The 16,404-nt window shown below is 53.5% G+C and overlaps 1 protein-coding gene across 1 annotated transcript in view; it reads left to right on the plus strand.

Annotated features, from left to right (window-relative positions):
• FMNL2 (formin like 2) overlaps window positions 1-16,404 on the plus strand; it is a 123,531-nt gene that overhangs the window by 56,927 nt on the left and 50,200 nt on the right. Inside the window, 1 exon segment of the mRNA XM_051810154.1 lies at window positions 10,673-10,756. Within this exon segment, the coding sequence (XP_051666114.1) occupies window positions 10,673-10,756 (84 nt within the window).

Here is a 16,404-nt window from a genome sequence, read left to right on the forward strand (position 1 = left end):
GAGCTTTATCCAGCTTTTCCTCAGCAGTTTTCTTTGCAGACTGTGTGAGCAGCTCATTGCTTTGGGCTATGGGGAAGTGAGGAGTCCTCCATGTGAAGGGATGCTGGAGGGGTTGTGTTCCACCCACCCTCTGCAAATCCCTCCTGTCATCCTCAGGAATATTATATAAATCGTAGAATCCCAGAATGGTTTGGGTTGGAAGGGACCTCAAAGCCCATCCAGTGCCACCCCCTGCCATGGTCAGGGACACCTTCCACTATTCCCAAGTGGTTCCAAGCCCTGTCCAACCTGGCCTTGGACACTTCCAGGGATCCAGGGGCAGCCACAGCTTCTCTGGGCAACCTGTGCCAGGGCCTCCCCACCCTCCCAGCCAGGAATTCCTTCCCAATATCCCATCTATCCCTGCCCTCTGGCAGTGGGAAGCCATTCCCTGTGTCCTGTCCCTCCATCCCTTGTCCAGCTCTCTTGGGGCTGCCTCTCCTCTGGTCCCCAGCCCTGCTTTAACTTCCCAGCTGAGGTTTGTAGCTGTGGAAGGACCATGACCTTTGAGCTGCCCTGTGCAGCTCTTGGATCCAGGGATTCTGCAGTGCCCAGCTGGCAGATGGGGTTTGGCAGCTGCTGCTCGGAGCTGCCGCCCTTAATTTGAATTTTCCTTCCCAGCAGATGATTGATGAGCAGCAGTGCAGTTACACAGGTAACATATGCTCCTATTTCCAGAGGGTTTGTAGGGAACAATGTTATGAGGGGATGGGATCCTCTGATTTATAGCAAGGGGGTTTTTGTGGTGAGATCTGGGTAAAAGTTCGAGAAACCAAAACCCATCAGCATATTTGGGATAACTGTAGGGATGCTTAGACTTCACCCCTCTGTCTGTAGTGCTGTGAGCCAGCACAGGGGTGGAAAAGATGGAAAAACTGCTGGAACCCTTTCTGTGTGTGTCTTCCACCCTTTCCCTGCCCTGCAGCACCCGGCACGTGCAGTGCTGTGGTGGGATGCCCTGGAGTGAGGACCCTTCTCGCCCTGGAATCACAGGGATTGACCACAACCTCTGCACAGCCTTTGGAATACACATTCTGGTTCTTTGGAAGCCACTTGCTCAGACATTTCACTAAAAGGGCTTTAATTTTGTATTTTGTGGTTGGCCTTATCAACAGCCAGTGCCTTTGAGTGATTGAATAAAGCCCCAGGCCCTGCCCGGAGCAATATTCCAGCTGGGTGAGTCAGGGCTGAGCTGGGTTTTGAAGCTTTTGTAGCATGCAGCTATTTTTCAGTGGTGAATTAATGAGGTTTCAGCTTGTCCAAAACGTGAAGCCATTAGGCTGAGTCTGTATTTTTGAAAGGAACAAACAGCTCCGTGGTCTCAGCAGCCCTTGGTCCCTAAAACCTTCCAGAGGTTTCCCAGATGGAGTTGTCTCGGCTGTCCCAGTGAGGCCCCACTCACTGTGTGAGGTGAAAGGGTTTTAAAATCGTAGAATCAGAGTCCTTAAGGTTGGCAAAGCCCTCTGAGATCACCAAGTCCAACTTTTCCCCTGGCACTACCAAGGCCACCACTGACCATGTCCCCAAGTGCCACATCCACACGGCTTTGAAATCCCTCCAGGGATGGTGTCTCCAGTGCCCTGGGCAGCCCTTTCAATGCCTGACCGCCCTTTCCATGAAGAAATTGTCCCTAATATCCAGTCTGTCCCATCACTAACCCGGGACTCGAGGAATGAGCCCACGGCAGCACGAGGGGAACGCCGAGATTCCCCCAGCTCCGTGGGCAGCCTTAAACATCTCCGTGCCGGTGCTTTCATGGTGCTTTCATCTGTACTCAGTGTTTCTGTGCTCCTGTTTCTGGAGTGGGGATTAACCTCCGTGAAGGGCTTTGAAGTGAAATGCTAATTTATTACAAATATGCAAATGTGGGTGCTGATCAAAGGCAGCGGCACGTGGGAAGAGCTCCGAGTGCGGCCAGGCTGGAGAGGCTCGGAGGAGCTGTGGAGAACCACACTGGTGGGAAAAACGTGGGCACCTGAGTGTCAGCCTTGCACGTGGACATCGTCCACTGTGGCCATGTGGGGCAGGAACCCCTTGGTTGTCTCCCTGGCAGCATCTCCAGGCCGTGCTCCATCAGGATTCGGGATGGAGAACAGACAACCAGGGCCGGTTGTCTGTAAACACCCAGGAGGTGCTGACCCCCCAGGAGGTGTTTACCCTTCCCTGCCACTGGATTTCTGGATGGTTTAGTCCTTCCTTAGCTGGGGAACTGCAGGTTCTCACAGCAGTTTCCTGCATCCCAGCTTTCCCCTTCAGGGTGCCAAGTGGATGTTCCTGGATGTTCCACCCCACCGAGGTGCACATGGGGAATCATGGATCTGGGGTTCATTTGCCTGGTTCTTCCCAAGGATAAGCTCCACATGAGCGTCCCCACCACAGCCCTGGACCGTGATGTGCCTCCTGAGTGGAGACACTGCACCCTCAGCAGGTCCCACCACACTGAAGAGGCTTCTCCTGCTCTTCCCTGCGGATCTGGGGCGTGTTCAGGAGGAGAAGGGCCTCGTGCAGCCAGGGCGTTGGTATTTTTAGATCAAAGACCAGTTTAATAAAAAAAAAAAAAAACAGAGGAGAAGAAGGAGGATTAGAACAATAAGTACATTTAATTTTAGCCTAGCTTGGATTCCTCAGAAAGTCAACGAACTTTGGGATCGCTTCAGTCGCCTCTGGCTTCCCTAAATAAACACACCGTGGCAGGACCGAGCAGTTAAGTAGCATAGAAAATTGCAAAAAGTTACATTTTAATATTGGAGGAGAATATTAAGGGCTGTTTTATGGGCCAGGTCCTGGAATTCAATTTTAATGCTGTGCAGAAATATCGGAGGTTGTTTTTGTAGGCAGCTGCTGGAGCTACAAAGAGAGTTTTTTTCTGTGTCTCCCTTGCAGGAAGGGTCAGAGTTAGGGCAGGGTGAGGGACCTTCTCCAGCAGTGGCAAGTGAGGTGAGTTTGGGGCCAGGTTCTTATGGAATGTTGTGTGTTTTTATGGAATTTTTGTCTGGACAAGAGGAGGGTCGGGGGGAACCTCAGTGCTCTCTCCAACTCCCTGAGAGGAGGTGGAGTGAGGGGGGTCAGGCTGTTTGCTGTATCTCAAGGGAGAGGATGAGAGGAAATGGCCTCAAGTTGCACCAGGAGAGGTTCAGATTAGAGATTAAATTCTTTTTTTCCCTGAAAGAGCGGTCAGGCCTTGGAGTGAGCTGCCCAGGGAAGTGTGGGGTCGCTGTCTCTGGAGGCATCTGGATGTGGCCCGTGGGGATGTGGTTTGGGGGTGATTCTGGTGGAGCTGGGTGATGGTGGGACTGGATGATTTGAAGGTCTCTTCCAACCCTGTGATTCTGTGGATTTTACCCCAGGCTAAACAGACCCGATTGCCACCACCCTCCTGCCTTGGGTGATGTGGTGGGCGTGTGTTTCACCTGGGAGGAAGAATTATGGAATCATTAAGGTTGGGAAAGCCCTCCAGGATCATCAAATCCAACCATTCCCCAGCACTGCCAAGGCCACCACTAACCCATGTCCTCAGGTGCCACATCCACACCTCACTGCTCTTAAAAGGCTTTAGGTGTTGTAGATCTTGAGTAGGCCTCAGGATAGAAGTAACTGGGGTGAGTGGGATGAGTGAGGAGGTCTCACTTGTGACACTTCATGGCTCCAAGTCAACACCAAACAGCCCCTGTCTCCTGGTTGTCCCAGCAGAGGATGAACTTGAGTAGGGGTGAGTTGTCCTCATTGCTCAAGCCTTAAAGGATGAGGAGAGAACCCTGAGTTGCTGCTGCCTCCTCTTTGGGATGTTCCAAACTGGATTCTTTTCACACCAACTAAATGTAGAGAACCTGAAGGAACGTTGACAGACCCAGAAATCTCATCTCTGATGACCAAGGGTGACAGGGTCACTGTCTTTGTGAATGTCCATGGGCACATCTGAACTGTCTTATGTTGCTTTTCATTCCCTTTTTAATGTTTTTGGAATTTGGTTGCTTTTGGATCCTGTTTTCTGGGAAGACCAAGAAGTAAACCTGGATCCACTCAGGAACTGGGATTTGGTTCTTGGGCTCACTCCAGGCAGGGAAGGGGCTGCTCTGCCCCAGTGTTCTGGAGGTGGGAGGTATGGATTTGACTTATGACCCAATTTTGGGTCTCTTTTGTAGGAACTCACTGGATATTAATGAAAGTTAAAAATAGCTCAGGCAGTGCCTTGAAACAGCCCTGTCCCTAATGCAGGAAAAATCGGGATTGCAGCTCCTGGTGGTGGAGATAAAGCCAGGAGAGCTGTTCTGAAAGGAGGGATTGAGGAGTTCCGCTGCTGAGCTGGGGAATGGGCTCAGGTTGGGAAATTCCAGGTGAGGACAGCGGGTCCTTGGAGCCTGGAGTGAGAAGTAGAGCTTTGATGTCCCTGTGTAAATCAGGATCTCATTTACCAGGACCAGGGCTATTGTTTTAAAGGAATTAAAGCCTGATCTTTGCGAAGCCAGAAATGACCCAGGTTTGTTTTTCTGTCTCTCTGGTGGTGGTGCAAGGAGATAATAATCCCAGTGAGAGGAAGGATGGGAGGAGAAAGCGAGCTGGGAATTAGGCTTTAGGAATGTGAGCACCTCTGTTTCCCTGAGGAGTGGGAATTACCTTCACCCTCCTAAGGGTGTGTCCTTCCAGATAAGGTTTTCTTGGGATACCTTGATTTCTTTCAAGGTTAACAGTGCCTTTATGGGAGTGGGAAGTTTAACTCTTTGCTGGAAAGGCTTTTAAATTGCCCTTCCTGCAGCTCTGACAGTGGTGTCTGACTCACCTTTCCTTGCCACCTTTGCTGCCCTCCCAGCACCTGGAGCTGTGCAGGGCTGGCTTTTTCCATCACCATCCGGGGGATGGTGGAAACATCTCACATTTTAGGGCTTCATGTGCTCTTAGTAAGGCTGTTCCTGGGAACAAATGGATCAGAAGGATTCTGTCATGTTCACTGCCAGCTCATTAATGTCATGTTTCATTAATAAAAGGGTTGTAGACTTAAAGACGATACAATCAATCAGAGCAACAGCCTGGTGCTATTAATTAATAATGCTCAGGCTTTTGACTCAGTCAGGTTGCTGCTACACTCATTTTCCAAAACACTGAGCCTTTTAATTGTCATTAAAGCGAGGAAGAAGTTGGGAAAAGCCCAGCTCAGTCTTGCCACCACCAGAGCTGGTGCCAGTGTGACCCGGTCTGCAGGTCCCACCTGGAGGCACGTGCTGGTCCTTCCCTTTCCACTTGGGTGCTTTATCCCCTGGGATAGTGTTTTCCCATTTTCCCATTTTTCCTTGGCCATGCTGCCTGCAGGAGCACTTTGCCCCCGAGGCCTGGGGCCACCAAGTGTGGCCACCACCAGCTCCCAGTGCCCCTTTTCCATGGAAGGGAACATCATGAGAATCCCCAGGGGGCATTTTTGAGGTCAGGGGTGAAGTGGTGGTGCCCACTTTTTGCAGATCAGTCCATAAAATTAGTTTTTAGTGCCAAAAGCTGGAATTAGAGATGGTGCCAGCTTGGACAGAGCTGGGCTTTGTTTCATAGGTTAAAAACACATATATTTCCTTGATGTGCTCTTGGTTTTATTTTTAACTCTTAAGCAGTTTAATGTTTTGTAGCCCTGCTAGTATTTCCCCCAGTTTTCCATCTGCTGCCGTGATTAATTGAAGTTTTAGCTTTCTATTGCCAGCCCAGAGCACACGGAATGGAAACCTCACCTATATTATTTGGCACGGCCCAGCAGACATGAATAACTTCGGAATCTGGGGGGGAAAAGAGGAGTTGTGTGTTTTTGGAGCCGAAGTGGGGTTGGAAAGCAGCCCTTGCAGACAGCAGGATGCTGTGGAGGATCAGGCTGGAGTTCCCCTGGGTGCAGAGCCCTGGGCTGCTGTTTGTGGGTGTTTCTGAGGGGTCGGAAGCCGCACGCGGAGCCAGCGGAGCACCGAGTTCCTCGGAGACAGCCAGGCAGGATGATGTGCCAGAGCTTGGCTCTTTGGCTTCTTTCCCCCTCTTCAGTCCTAGAAGCACTGTGAGGTAGTGGAAATTTGGAGTGTGGTGGGGAAGGCGGGCCTGGTTTCCTCAGGCTGCAGGAGGGAGGAGCGGAGCAGAGCCTCGGAGCTCACCTGGGCACGGGGGCTCGGCCGGGGGCAAAGAGTTTGGCCCAAAATGGTTATTTCTGCTCTGGATCGTGTTTGGTGTGAGCCACAGCAGTGTGTGGGTCCAGCATTCCCAGGGCCAGCTGGGAATGAGGGAGGGGATGGGAATGAGGATGGGGATGAGGAGGGAATGGGGATGGGGATGCAGAGCAGTGGGTGCAACACAGTGGGGCAGCTTCAGCTGCTGTTGCCACTGGCAGAAGTGGGTTTGCAAGGAATCCTAATGGAAGCTGAGTATCCCATATAAAGGTTCAGCTCTTCCTGAGCTGATGGAATTATGCTCTGCTGGCAAAGGGTCTCCAGCTGTGCAAGTGTTGGTGGTGACCCAGGGGACCACAGGAGGGAGTGGGGCCATCCCTTCTACCAGCAGTTGGGATTGTTTCAGGGGGGATAATTCCACTCTCAGGAGCCTTCAAAACTCTAATTGGGTAAAGATGGAAATAGAAACCACAGGTCACAGGCCTGTAGTTAACTGGAAGCTCTGGGATGTGTGAAGGCCACAGTCCTGAGGGCTGGAAGTGGCCGGGAGACGTTTGTGAGTCATTCCACTGAAACACTGAGAACAAGAAACCCAGACAGCGAGTCATCTGCTTGGGTATGACTGGAGTCCAAACTGCTGGAGCTGGTGAGGCCGAGCTGGCCAGTCCAGGAGCCTTCCTTGCCACGGATCCTGCTGGAACAGCCGCAGTTACGCAATGAGGAGCAGCACACTTGGATTTCAGGAAGCCCGTTGGTGCAGGGCCATGCAGAGATGGAAAGAAAATATATTGCTTCCCATTTAAGTAAAAATATCACAGCTTAGGAACTAGTTTTCCAGCAGGGAGTGGTTGTCAAGAGTAAGACCAGCTGAAGAACAGTGGTGGTGCAGGTTTGAGGGAAGGGATGATGTAGAATCAGGGAGTCATGGAATATCCTGAGCTGGAAGGGACCCACAAGGATCATTAGTCCAACTCCTGGCCCTGCACAGACACCCCAACAATCCCACCCTGTCCCTCAGAGCATTGTCCAAACCCTCCTGGAGCTCTGGCAGCCTTGGGGCTGTGCCCACTGCCCTGGGGAGCCTGGTCAGTGCCAACCACCCTCTGGGGGAAGAACCTTTTCCTGAGATCCAACCTGACCCTGCCCTGGCACAGCTCCAGCCCTTCCCTGGGTGCTGTCCCTGCTCCCAGAGAGCAGTAATTGGAGCTGCCCCTCCACTACCCCTCCTGAGGAAGCTGCAGACCCCAATGAGTCTCCCCTCAGGCTCCTCCAGCTGGACAAGCCAAGTGCCCTCAGCTGCTCCTCACGTGGCCCCTCCAGACCCTTCCCCACCCTCGTGGCCTCCTTTGGATGCTCTCTAATAGATCCACACCTGCCTTAGGCTGGACATGGAACCAAGGTGGCAGTTTGCTTCCCAGTTCCCTCCAGCAGAGAGGAAGTGAGGGACTGGAGGGACTCTGGGGTGACCTGGGTCCTGTCCATGCCATGGTCAGGGACTTGAACACAGGCAGGTGTCAAAAGGGCTTTAAATCCCTCCCTGAGCTGTGAGTAGGTGCAAATCACCCACTGGGGTTTGAATCTGGGAGGTGCACAAACAGTTCATAAATAATTCAGGAAGAACTTTCCCTGCTGGAGAGGGCAGGGGGGTCTGACCTGAGCCCCAGTGGTACCTGAGGTGGTTTGTGCAGCAAAGCAACATGGAGAGAAGGAGTCCCCGGAGCAGAGTGAGCTCACATGGAATTCATTTTGGGATGAGATCACTGGGACCTGCTGCCTGGCTCTTGTTTGCCCTGTTCCAGGCTCTCAGCCCTGCTGAACTCTTGCCATGCCTGGGTTGTGCAGGGGTTTCCAGGCAGGTTTCTTGTCCCAGTGCCAGCCTGGTGCCTAAGCTGATTAGCTCTAAGGAGATCAGAGCTTGACAGGGGGGGTACTGCAGGTAAACAGGGAAGCTTTTCCTACAGCTGAGCTCCAGTGTAGCTGTGAAATATGTTTGCATCCTCGGAGGTGAGGAATGAGGGAAGAACCCCCAGGAAAAATACCGAGGAGTGCACTGAATGATAAGTAGAACTGATAAGGAGCCTGGTGAGAGACTGAGAGGAGAATCAGGCACAGATACCATCAGAGCCTGTAAATGCTGTCAACATGACAGCACAGATGAGCAAAAGGAAGAGTATTTGTTATCTGATGGAGAGCAAGCTTTAGGAAGAGCAGGGATCACAGCAGCAGGCGTGGGGGGATCCCTGGGAGCTGGTGGAGGGGATCCCTGGCAGCAGGTGACACTCTGGCTGGGATGGAGGGAGGGCAGAGGAGAAAACACAACGTGCAGGTGGCAGGATGGGCTGGGGACCCTCGCTGTCCTCACCCTCTCCGTGCTCCTGAGTGGAGCAGGAGGTACAAGTGCACTGGAGGGGTCCCTTGGGGTCCCCTGTGTTCCCAGAAATAGGAGTTTGCTGTCACATTGAACTTGTGGATGGTGTCACTGCTCCTGTGCTCGGTGGCAGGTGGTGGCTGCGTCCCAGCAGTGCTCCTGGGGATGCCCTGGGGTGAGGGGGACCCCTGTCCTGAGCCTCCTCCAGGTTGGAGAAGACATGCCACCTGTGCTCCTATCACACCGAGCCCTCCCGCTTTCCAGCCAGGAAACCCAAGGAGAGGGAAAGCTGGACCAGCAGCTGGGAGGGAGCTGGGTCAGGGCAGCACTGCTGCCCCCAGGGCTGGCTGGGAGTGGGGAGACCCTCAGCTGAGATGGAAAAGCCCTGGGAAGTGTCCTGTGTCAGACCCAAGCACTGGGATTTGAGCAGGGAAAACCTCAGACCCAGACCCTGCTGGGAATCTTTGCCATGGGTGGCCAGTTCCCTCTCAGGAATCCCTCATCCCCCAGGGCTCTCCTGGCTGTTGTGGTGCCCAGCAGTGTGGTCAGCATCCCTGGGCACCTGCAGTCCTACCAGGGGTTTATTGAAATCCTGATTTTCCAGGTGCCATTGAGCAACCTGGGGTGTCTGACCCTGGCAGCTGCTCTTGGTGGGACTGGTGGCAGCTCAGACTGTCCACATCCCTCCTCTTCCCTTCCCTGGGATGGGGTTTGTGTGAGGAAACAGAGGAGCTCTGGGCTCAGGGGTGTAGCAGAGTGTGGGTCTGGGATGGTCCTGAGGATCCTCTTGTGATAAAGCTGTAGGGCTGCCCATGGCACAGCTTGGGAAGGGGTGTGATCCTGGAGGGAAGGTTTGGTACCAAGCCATGGATTTATTGATTCCTGCTGCACTACACACACAGGGACCAGCTGGCTCTTCCTCATACCCTGGGAGCAGTCCTGGATGGACTGTGCTCCTCAGGGGTTAACTGGGCATAGCTGGGGCCAGTCTGGGAATTTAAACTGGAGCCCAAAAAGTACTGGAGACCAAGAGGTGCTGAAGACCAAGAGGTGCTCAGCAAGTTTTCCACCCAAGCACTTGCCCCTGCTCCGTGCTGCTGGGCCGATAGGGATCCTCTCCAGCCCTGGTGCTTGCATTCCTGGTTTGCATTCCCCAGTTCTCCAGGAGCACAGGTGTGGAAAGCTGCCTTGGGAGCCAGTGGCCAGCCTGTGCCGCCCTTCCCTGGAGAAGTGCCCCTGGAAGGGTGGAAGGAGATCTGTGCTGACATCAAAGGAGCCAGCAAACGATAGGCATCACCTAATTGCTGCCTCTCCCCTTCCTCCTGACTCTGGGCCTTCCCAGGCTGGGATTGTTATCTCAGGGGGTTGGGCAGCAGCAGTCCCACCCCTGGGATCTCTGGTACCGAGATAAGGTCCAGGTGGTGACGTTTAACAACCTGAAGAATTGTTGGAATACAATAAAATGGCATTTCATGGTCTGTTTGGGAGAGAAGTGGTCTTGTGCAGCCCCCAGCCTGCAGGGGAGACTGTGTGTCCCTCAGGAGTGTGCTCAGGGGAAGGGAAGGACACCTGGAGCACCCCAGGGACCCTTCTGGGATGGGAGGTGACTCCTGTGCTGTGGCAGCTCAGGGAATTCCTGTCCTTTCTGCTGGATGGAGGTGGCTGGTCATAGAATCCCAGGATGGTTTGGGTTGGGAGGAACCTTAAAGCCCATCTTGTTGCAACCCCCTGCCATGGGCAGGGACACCTTCCACTAGCCCAGGTTGCTTGGGTCTCCATCCAACATGGCCTTGGACACTTCCAGGGATCCAGCCACAGTTTCTCTGGGCAACCTTTGCCATGGCCTCCCCACCCTCACAGGGAAGAACGTTTTCCTAAAAAAAAGGAAACTGGAGCTCAGGATGGACCGGGTCCTCTCTCTCTCACCTCGCGTGGCCTCACACCCAGCCCTGCCCCCGGGTGCCCCGTGATTCACTGGTGCTTTTGGGGCCAAAACCAACATCCAGAGGAGATTTTTCTGAGTAATTCTGTCACCAGGAGCTCCCAGGAACCAATTCCCCAACCGCAGCCCCGCCGCCGTGGTTCGCTCCGGCCTTTCCCTGCCCGCCGGTCCCTCACGGGTGTTTCCCTCTCCCCACAGAATTCCATGAACCTGCCTCCCGACAAGGCCCGGCTCCTGCGGCAGTACGACAACGAGAAGAAGTGGGAGCTCATCTGTGACCAGGTGAGGGGGCTCTGGGGGGGTTTTGGGAGCTGTTTTCACTGAGAGCACCAACTGCTTCCTCGGAGCGTCCCTGGGCTGAGAAGGGACCTCCCAGAGGACCAGTGCTGAGGAGTTGAAACACTCATTTCTTTGGCCTACTCATAATAATTCCTTTCTTTTTGCCCCTCTGATGTTACAGTCACCCTGTGTGTCCTCTGGGTGCCCAGTGCTGCTGATTTTGCCCCTGCAGTCACCTCTCAGTCGGGTCTGTCCTGACCTGTGTCGTGAGCAAATTCTCTCAATCCAGAGAGTATTTGGGTCCCCACGTCCCGAGCATTGTCCCTGCCAGCAGTAGCTGTCACCTTGAGGCACAGGAGGCTGGTGATGCAGCCTGAACTCCTGTTCACCTCCAGAGGCTGCAGACAACCTCGGATTAGGCAGCGACAGATGCTGAGGCATCTCTGTGTGGGAGCTGGGCAGGCCTGGCAGGGCACACAACAATTAACAGGTTGGCTCTGCCACGGTGCATAAACAGGAGTGGCATTGCTGGGGAAAACGGAGTGTGGAAAAGGTGGGATGTGCATTTGGGAGCCAGCAGCAAAATCGGGATCTGCCGGGAAGTGCAGCAGGAAGGGCTGATGGAAATAATTGATCCAGGGCTGGAAAAGGAGGGTGGTTCATTGGAATATAAAACACAGGAATACCAGGGTGGGAGTTTGGCAGGAGTCATGCTGGGAGATCAGGAATATTTGGATAAATACATGTATGGGACATTTCCTATTTAGCTGAGACAGTGGTGGAGCCTCTGAAAAAATTGTAGAATCCCAGACTGGTTTGGGTGGGAAGGGACCTTAAAGCCCATCCAGTCCCACTCTCCTGCCATGGGCAGGGACACCTTCCACCAGCCCAGGTTGCTCCAACCTGGCCTTGGACACTTCCAGGGATCCAGGGGCAGCCACAGCTTCTCTACCCAACCTGTACCAGGGCCTCCCCATCCTCCCAGCCAGGAATTCCTTCCCAATATCCCATCTATCCCTACCCTCTGGCAGTTTACAACCATTGCAGGGGTACCTTAAAGTAGAGCTGAATGAAGAATTACTTGCTCTTTTCTCGTGAGTTTTCTGTGCAGAGAATGTAAAGCTCGACCTATTTAAAGTTTTGGTTTAGTGAGACACTGAAAAATTGCAGGAACTACTGTGAGTGATTGTGGACTCCCCTGGACCCCTGGAAGTGTCCAAGGTCAGGTTGGACAGGGCTCGGAACAACCTGGGCTGGTGGAAGGTGTCCCTGCCCATGGCAGGGGGTGGCACTGGATGAGGTTTAAGTCCCTTCCAACCCAGACAGTTCTGGGATTCTGTAATTCCGTGATTTGTTTCCTGGGTGTTTTCAGAGCTCAGGGAAGTGTGAGCTCCGTGCTGGAGCCCGTGTGCTGCCCTTGCTCCGAGTTGGCAGCAGGACAGGCAGAAGCAGTTTGATCCCAGCCTGGATGTGCAAATTCCCACCTCGGAGCTGATCCACCCTGTGCAGCTGCTGCTGATTCACTGCCGAGCTCGGGGATGGGAGGGCTGAGCAGATGGGAAGGAAATCTGCAATCTGGAGTAATTGTGGCTCTCAGCAGCTCCTTGCACAACTCCAGTCCACCCCCGGGTTGGGATGAGGCCGCTTCCCATCGCCTGGAGAGGCAGGGAAGCGGCTCAGGGCTGATGGAACCAGCACTGCGAGGAGGAGGAGGAGGGGAGGTGACCATGTGCCACCCTTCCCATGTCCAGTCATCCAGGGGGACACTCCTGAGCAGAGAGGGGCTCTCTGGGGTCAGTCCCAGCCCCTCTAAATCAGATCATCCTGAGCAGGTGTTGGGAAAAGCACGGAAAGGCAGCATATGGGGTGTGAAATATTGATCTGTGTCCCTGGAATTCCGGGGCCAAAAGCACTGCCAGGAGCAGGGTTTGTGCACAGTGGCTGAGTTTGGTGTGGGGGCATATTTTCACTGGTATTTTTTTGTCTTGGTTTCAACCCCTACACCATTTTCACCTGGTTTTGCTTGTAAATGAATGGAACAGCTTGAGGGAAATAACTCTTTGACTCCTGTGCTGGTTTCCAGCTTATATTTGAAAGGAGACAGTACCCAGAGATTGATCTGCAGTGATATTTTCTACGTAGTCTGAAAATCAGATCCTGGATGTTTGCATGTGGAATATCTTGAGAATATTAGAGAGAGTTTGGCTCCCTAAAGGAACTTTCACTTTTGCAAAAGTGGGATTAACAAGAGTGGGGAGCTACAGGTCTCCTACTGATGCTAGTAATAATAATAATGATAAGAATAATCATAATAATCTGCCATGAGTAGGATTATGTGCTCCTTGGTGAATCACTGTAAGGGTTGCAGGGCTGGTTGTGGAGGACTCATCCCATGTGGAATTTTGTGTTCCTTTGTCTGTAAACCTTGGAAGCATCTCAGCATTGCACTGGTGTCCTCAGAGCTTGCTCCCTACCCCTGCTTAGGGGGCAAGGAGGAGGAGAAGAGCAAAGCCAGGAAACCTGTTGCCCACCCTGGAGAGGGTCAAGGCTGGTCATCTGTGGGGTTGGCATTGGGAAGGATCCAGGCAGGGAAGTGGATGCTGTTTCTTGGTATGGAAAGCCAGGAAATGGGATCCTCGAGGCCTCTTTTGGTGTCCTCGAGGCCTCTCTCCCCAGCTGGGTGCCATGAGGTGTTCCAGAGGGACAGGGATGCCGAGGGGAGAGGTTGGGAACATCTTCCAAGGTTCTTCATTGCCCTCTAATGGCAAATGGTGGCAGGGGCATCACCACGTCCTCACCTCTGCAGGCACGGGAGGGGTGTGGGGATTGAGGGGCTGGAATGAAAGGGGTGTGGTTCACACCCAGAATATCCCCACTGGGGAGCTTCAGCAGGTTCTCCAACCCCCAAAGGAGGCTGGAGCTGGTTGTTTTGGGGGCTGGTTGTTTTGGGGGCTGGTTGTTTTGGGGGCTGGTTGTTTTGGGGGCTGGTTGGTTTGGAGGGAGGCTGGTTGGTTTGGGGGCTGGTTGGTTTGAGGGCTGGTTGGTTTGAGGGCTGGTTGGTTTGAGGGCTGGTTGGTTTGGAGGGAGGCTGGTTGGTTTGGGGGCTGGTTGGTTTGGGGGCTGGTGGCCACATGGAGCTCACGGGGTGCTGGTGGGTTTGTCCAGCAGCTCATGGGTGGGGTCCTGTGCCACCCCTCAGCTTTGCTCCAGGGGGCTCTGACCCCTCCAGGCCTCTTTTGGGGGAAATTTCACCCCAGACCAGCCCCTCTGGGTGCCCTGGGGGGGCTCCATGTGCCACGTCAGGAGTTGTTTCCACATGTGACTGGGAAGCGTGTGGGAATGTTGGATGCACAGCCCCAGGTGAGGAGCTTGTGCTGTGCCAGTCCCTGGCTGGGTGAACCCCCAGCTCTGCCCAGGGGATCCCTGGATCTCCATGGATGGTGATGGAGTGAGGAGCAGGGTTTTGTGGGAATGTTGTGCTGCCTATTTGTCCCAAATCTCTCAGGGGAGCCCCAAACCTCCCCTCGGAGATGTGCTGGAGAGGCCATGTTACCACGGGGTGCCACTGACCCTTGGGCAACAGAGATCCAGACTTTTTTGCCAGTATCCAACCAAGCATTTTCCATCTCTTTCCGAGGGCTGCATTTACACCTCTGGGTTGAGAGCCTTTTCTTAAAAAACCCAATAGTGACTCTCAGTGAACCTCCCCTGCTGTGGGGAAATACAGGGGAGAAAATAACGTGTTTTAGTGGACTCTGTTGAACTTGGAGACACTCACTGGCTTCATTTGCCTGACTGGGTGGCCCTGAGAGGAGACTTGAGGAACATCAAACACAGAGGGATAGAGTGGTTGGAGATGAGGCACAGGGGGTCCAAGGCTCGGTGTGGTGGGGCTGATCTCCAGCCTTGGAGCATCCCTCCTTCACACAGCTTGGCTGGGTCCCTTCCAGAGGTGCTGGTGGCCTGGCTTGGCAGGAAAGTCACTGTGGTGGAAATGGCTCATTCTGCCTCCTAATCAGTGCAGAGATGATCAGCTGCTGTCGTCTCATTCCATGAGGAGACTTACACGTGCCATGTTGTCCTGCTGGTGGGCCTGGCTGGATTTCGGGGCAGGATCGAGCCACGCTCTGGCTCTGTGGGAATTATGAACCGCCTTTATGATGTGTTTGTGCCTCAGGAAGGAGAAGACACTGGTGTCCAGCCCTGCCTTGTCCATCTCCTTCCCCAGTGATCTCCATCCATGGGCTCTCTGCTCTCCCAGCAGGCGCCGACAGCCTGTGGGGTTCCGATCCCATCGGACGCTCCGTGTGCTCGCCGAGCATTTGTGAATCCTAGGAATGAAACAGCTTAGCAAGGATAACGATAATGATGATAATAACATGTGTGCTGATGCAGAAAAATGTCCTGAATGTTTTTTGGAAGCCAAGGGTTGTTGGAAAAGCCACGATTTCCTGGTTACGGAATTAATACGTTTTCCAGATCCGCGTGACCAAGGGATGCATGGAGGTCTTTGTGGGATCCTGTGGAAGAGGAAATGCAGAAATCCAGCACTTCCTCTTGGCTGCTGAAGTAACCCCCCCCAGCCCCCATTTTTTTGAATCCATCTGGAAAGAAAGGGCTAATTCTGGATACTGGTGATAAAAGAGGCACAGGAGCGTGTTGTGTTGCTGCATTCATGCTCTTTCCCTGGATTACAGAATCATGGAATTGTTTGGGTTGGAAGGGATCTTAAAGATATCTCATTCCACCCCCTGCCATGGGCAGGGACACCTTCCACTAGCCCAGGTTGCTCCAAACCTTGTCCAACCTGGCCTTGGACACTTCCAGGGATGGGGCAGCCACATCCTCGGGGATTTTCCAAGTGAAAAAGGGGCCTTTATCCTCGGGAATTAAGTTAGTTTGCTTTGTAGGTGGCTGACAAAGGCAGTGGTGAGTTACTGCTGCTCTGCCTCTCTCAGGGCTGCAGATAATGTTGGTGCTCACATGAGTCACACATGGGAGATAAAACAGGTTCCATCGGGATGGATTAACTTTGTTGTGTCTGAACGGCTCAATCCTGGCAGGACCAGGAGGAGAAGCCACCACGTCCCAGTCGTGATGTCACCCCCTGGCTTAGGCTGTTTGCTGAGCAAAGTTTGGCCACTCAGAGCTGGGGTTTAAACTTTATATGTGTGTGGTAAAACCTCCCCCCTCCTCCTTCAAAGAGTGTCAAAGCCTCGCCATAAAAATCGGGATTTCGAGAGCAGGTTTGGCCAGGGAGCAGCTGGGAATTGCCAGGAGTGGAGAGGGGGAGCAGACAGGAGAAAGCAATGACTTTTACCTCTTTATTTCTGGTTTCTGAGGCACGTGGTTTTGCAGAGCAGGGCCTTGGTGTTGGCTGGGAATTGTGGTTGTGGGGACGCTCCCGGGAAGGACCATGAGAGGACTCCAACTCCACAGCATTCATGGGAAGAGGAGTACCAGCCTCCAACCAGCTCCCAGCTCCAGTGGGAGCTCCCAGTCAGTTTTTTGGGAGCAGGAGAGTTGTAACCAGGCACTGAGGGTGATCCAGAAGCTTCAGGAAGCCTTGGGCTGCCCTCTCTGCACAGCACCAAGCCCTGGTTCTGGCAGCTTCTTAATGAGCCTCTAATGTAAAACAGTCAAAGCTGGAT

The sequence above is a fragment of the Manacus candei genome, unplaced genomic scaffold (assembly GCF_025592945.1).
Source record: "Manacus candei isolate 608988 ecotype Guabito, Panama unplaced genomic scaffold, ASM2559294v1 h1tg000077l, whole genome shotgun sequence".
Taxonomy (NCBI): Eukaryota; Metazoa; Chordata; class Aves; order Passeriformes; family Pipridae; genus Manacus; species Manacus candei.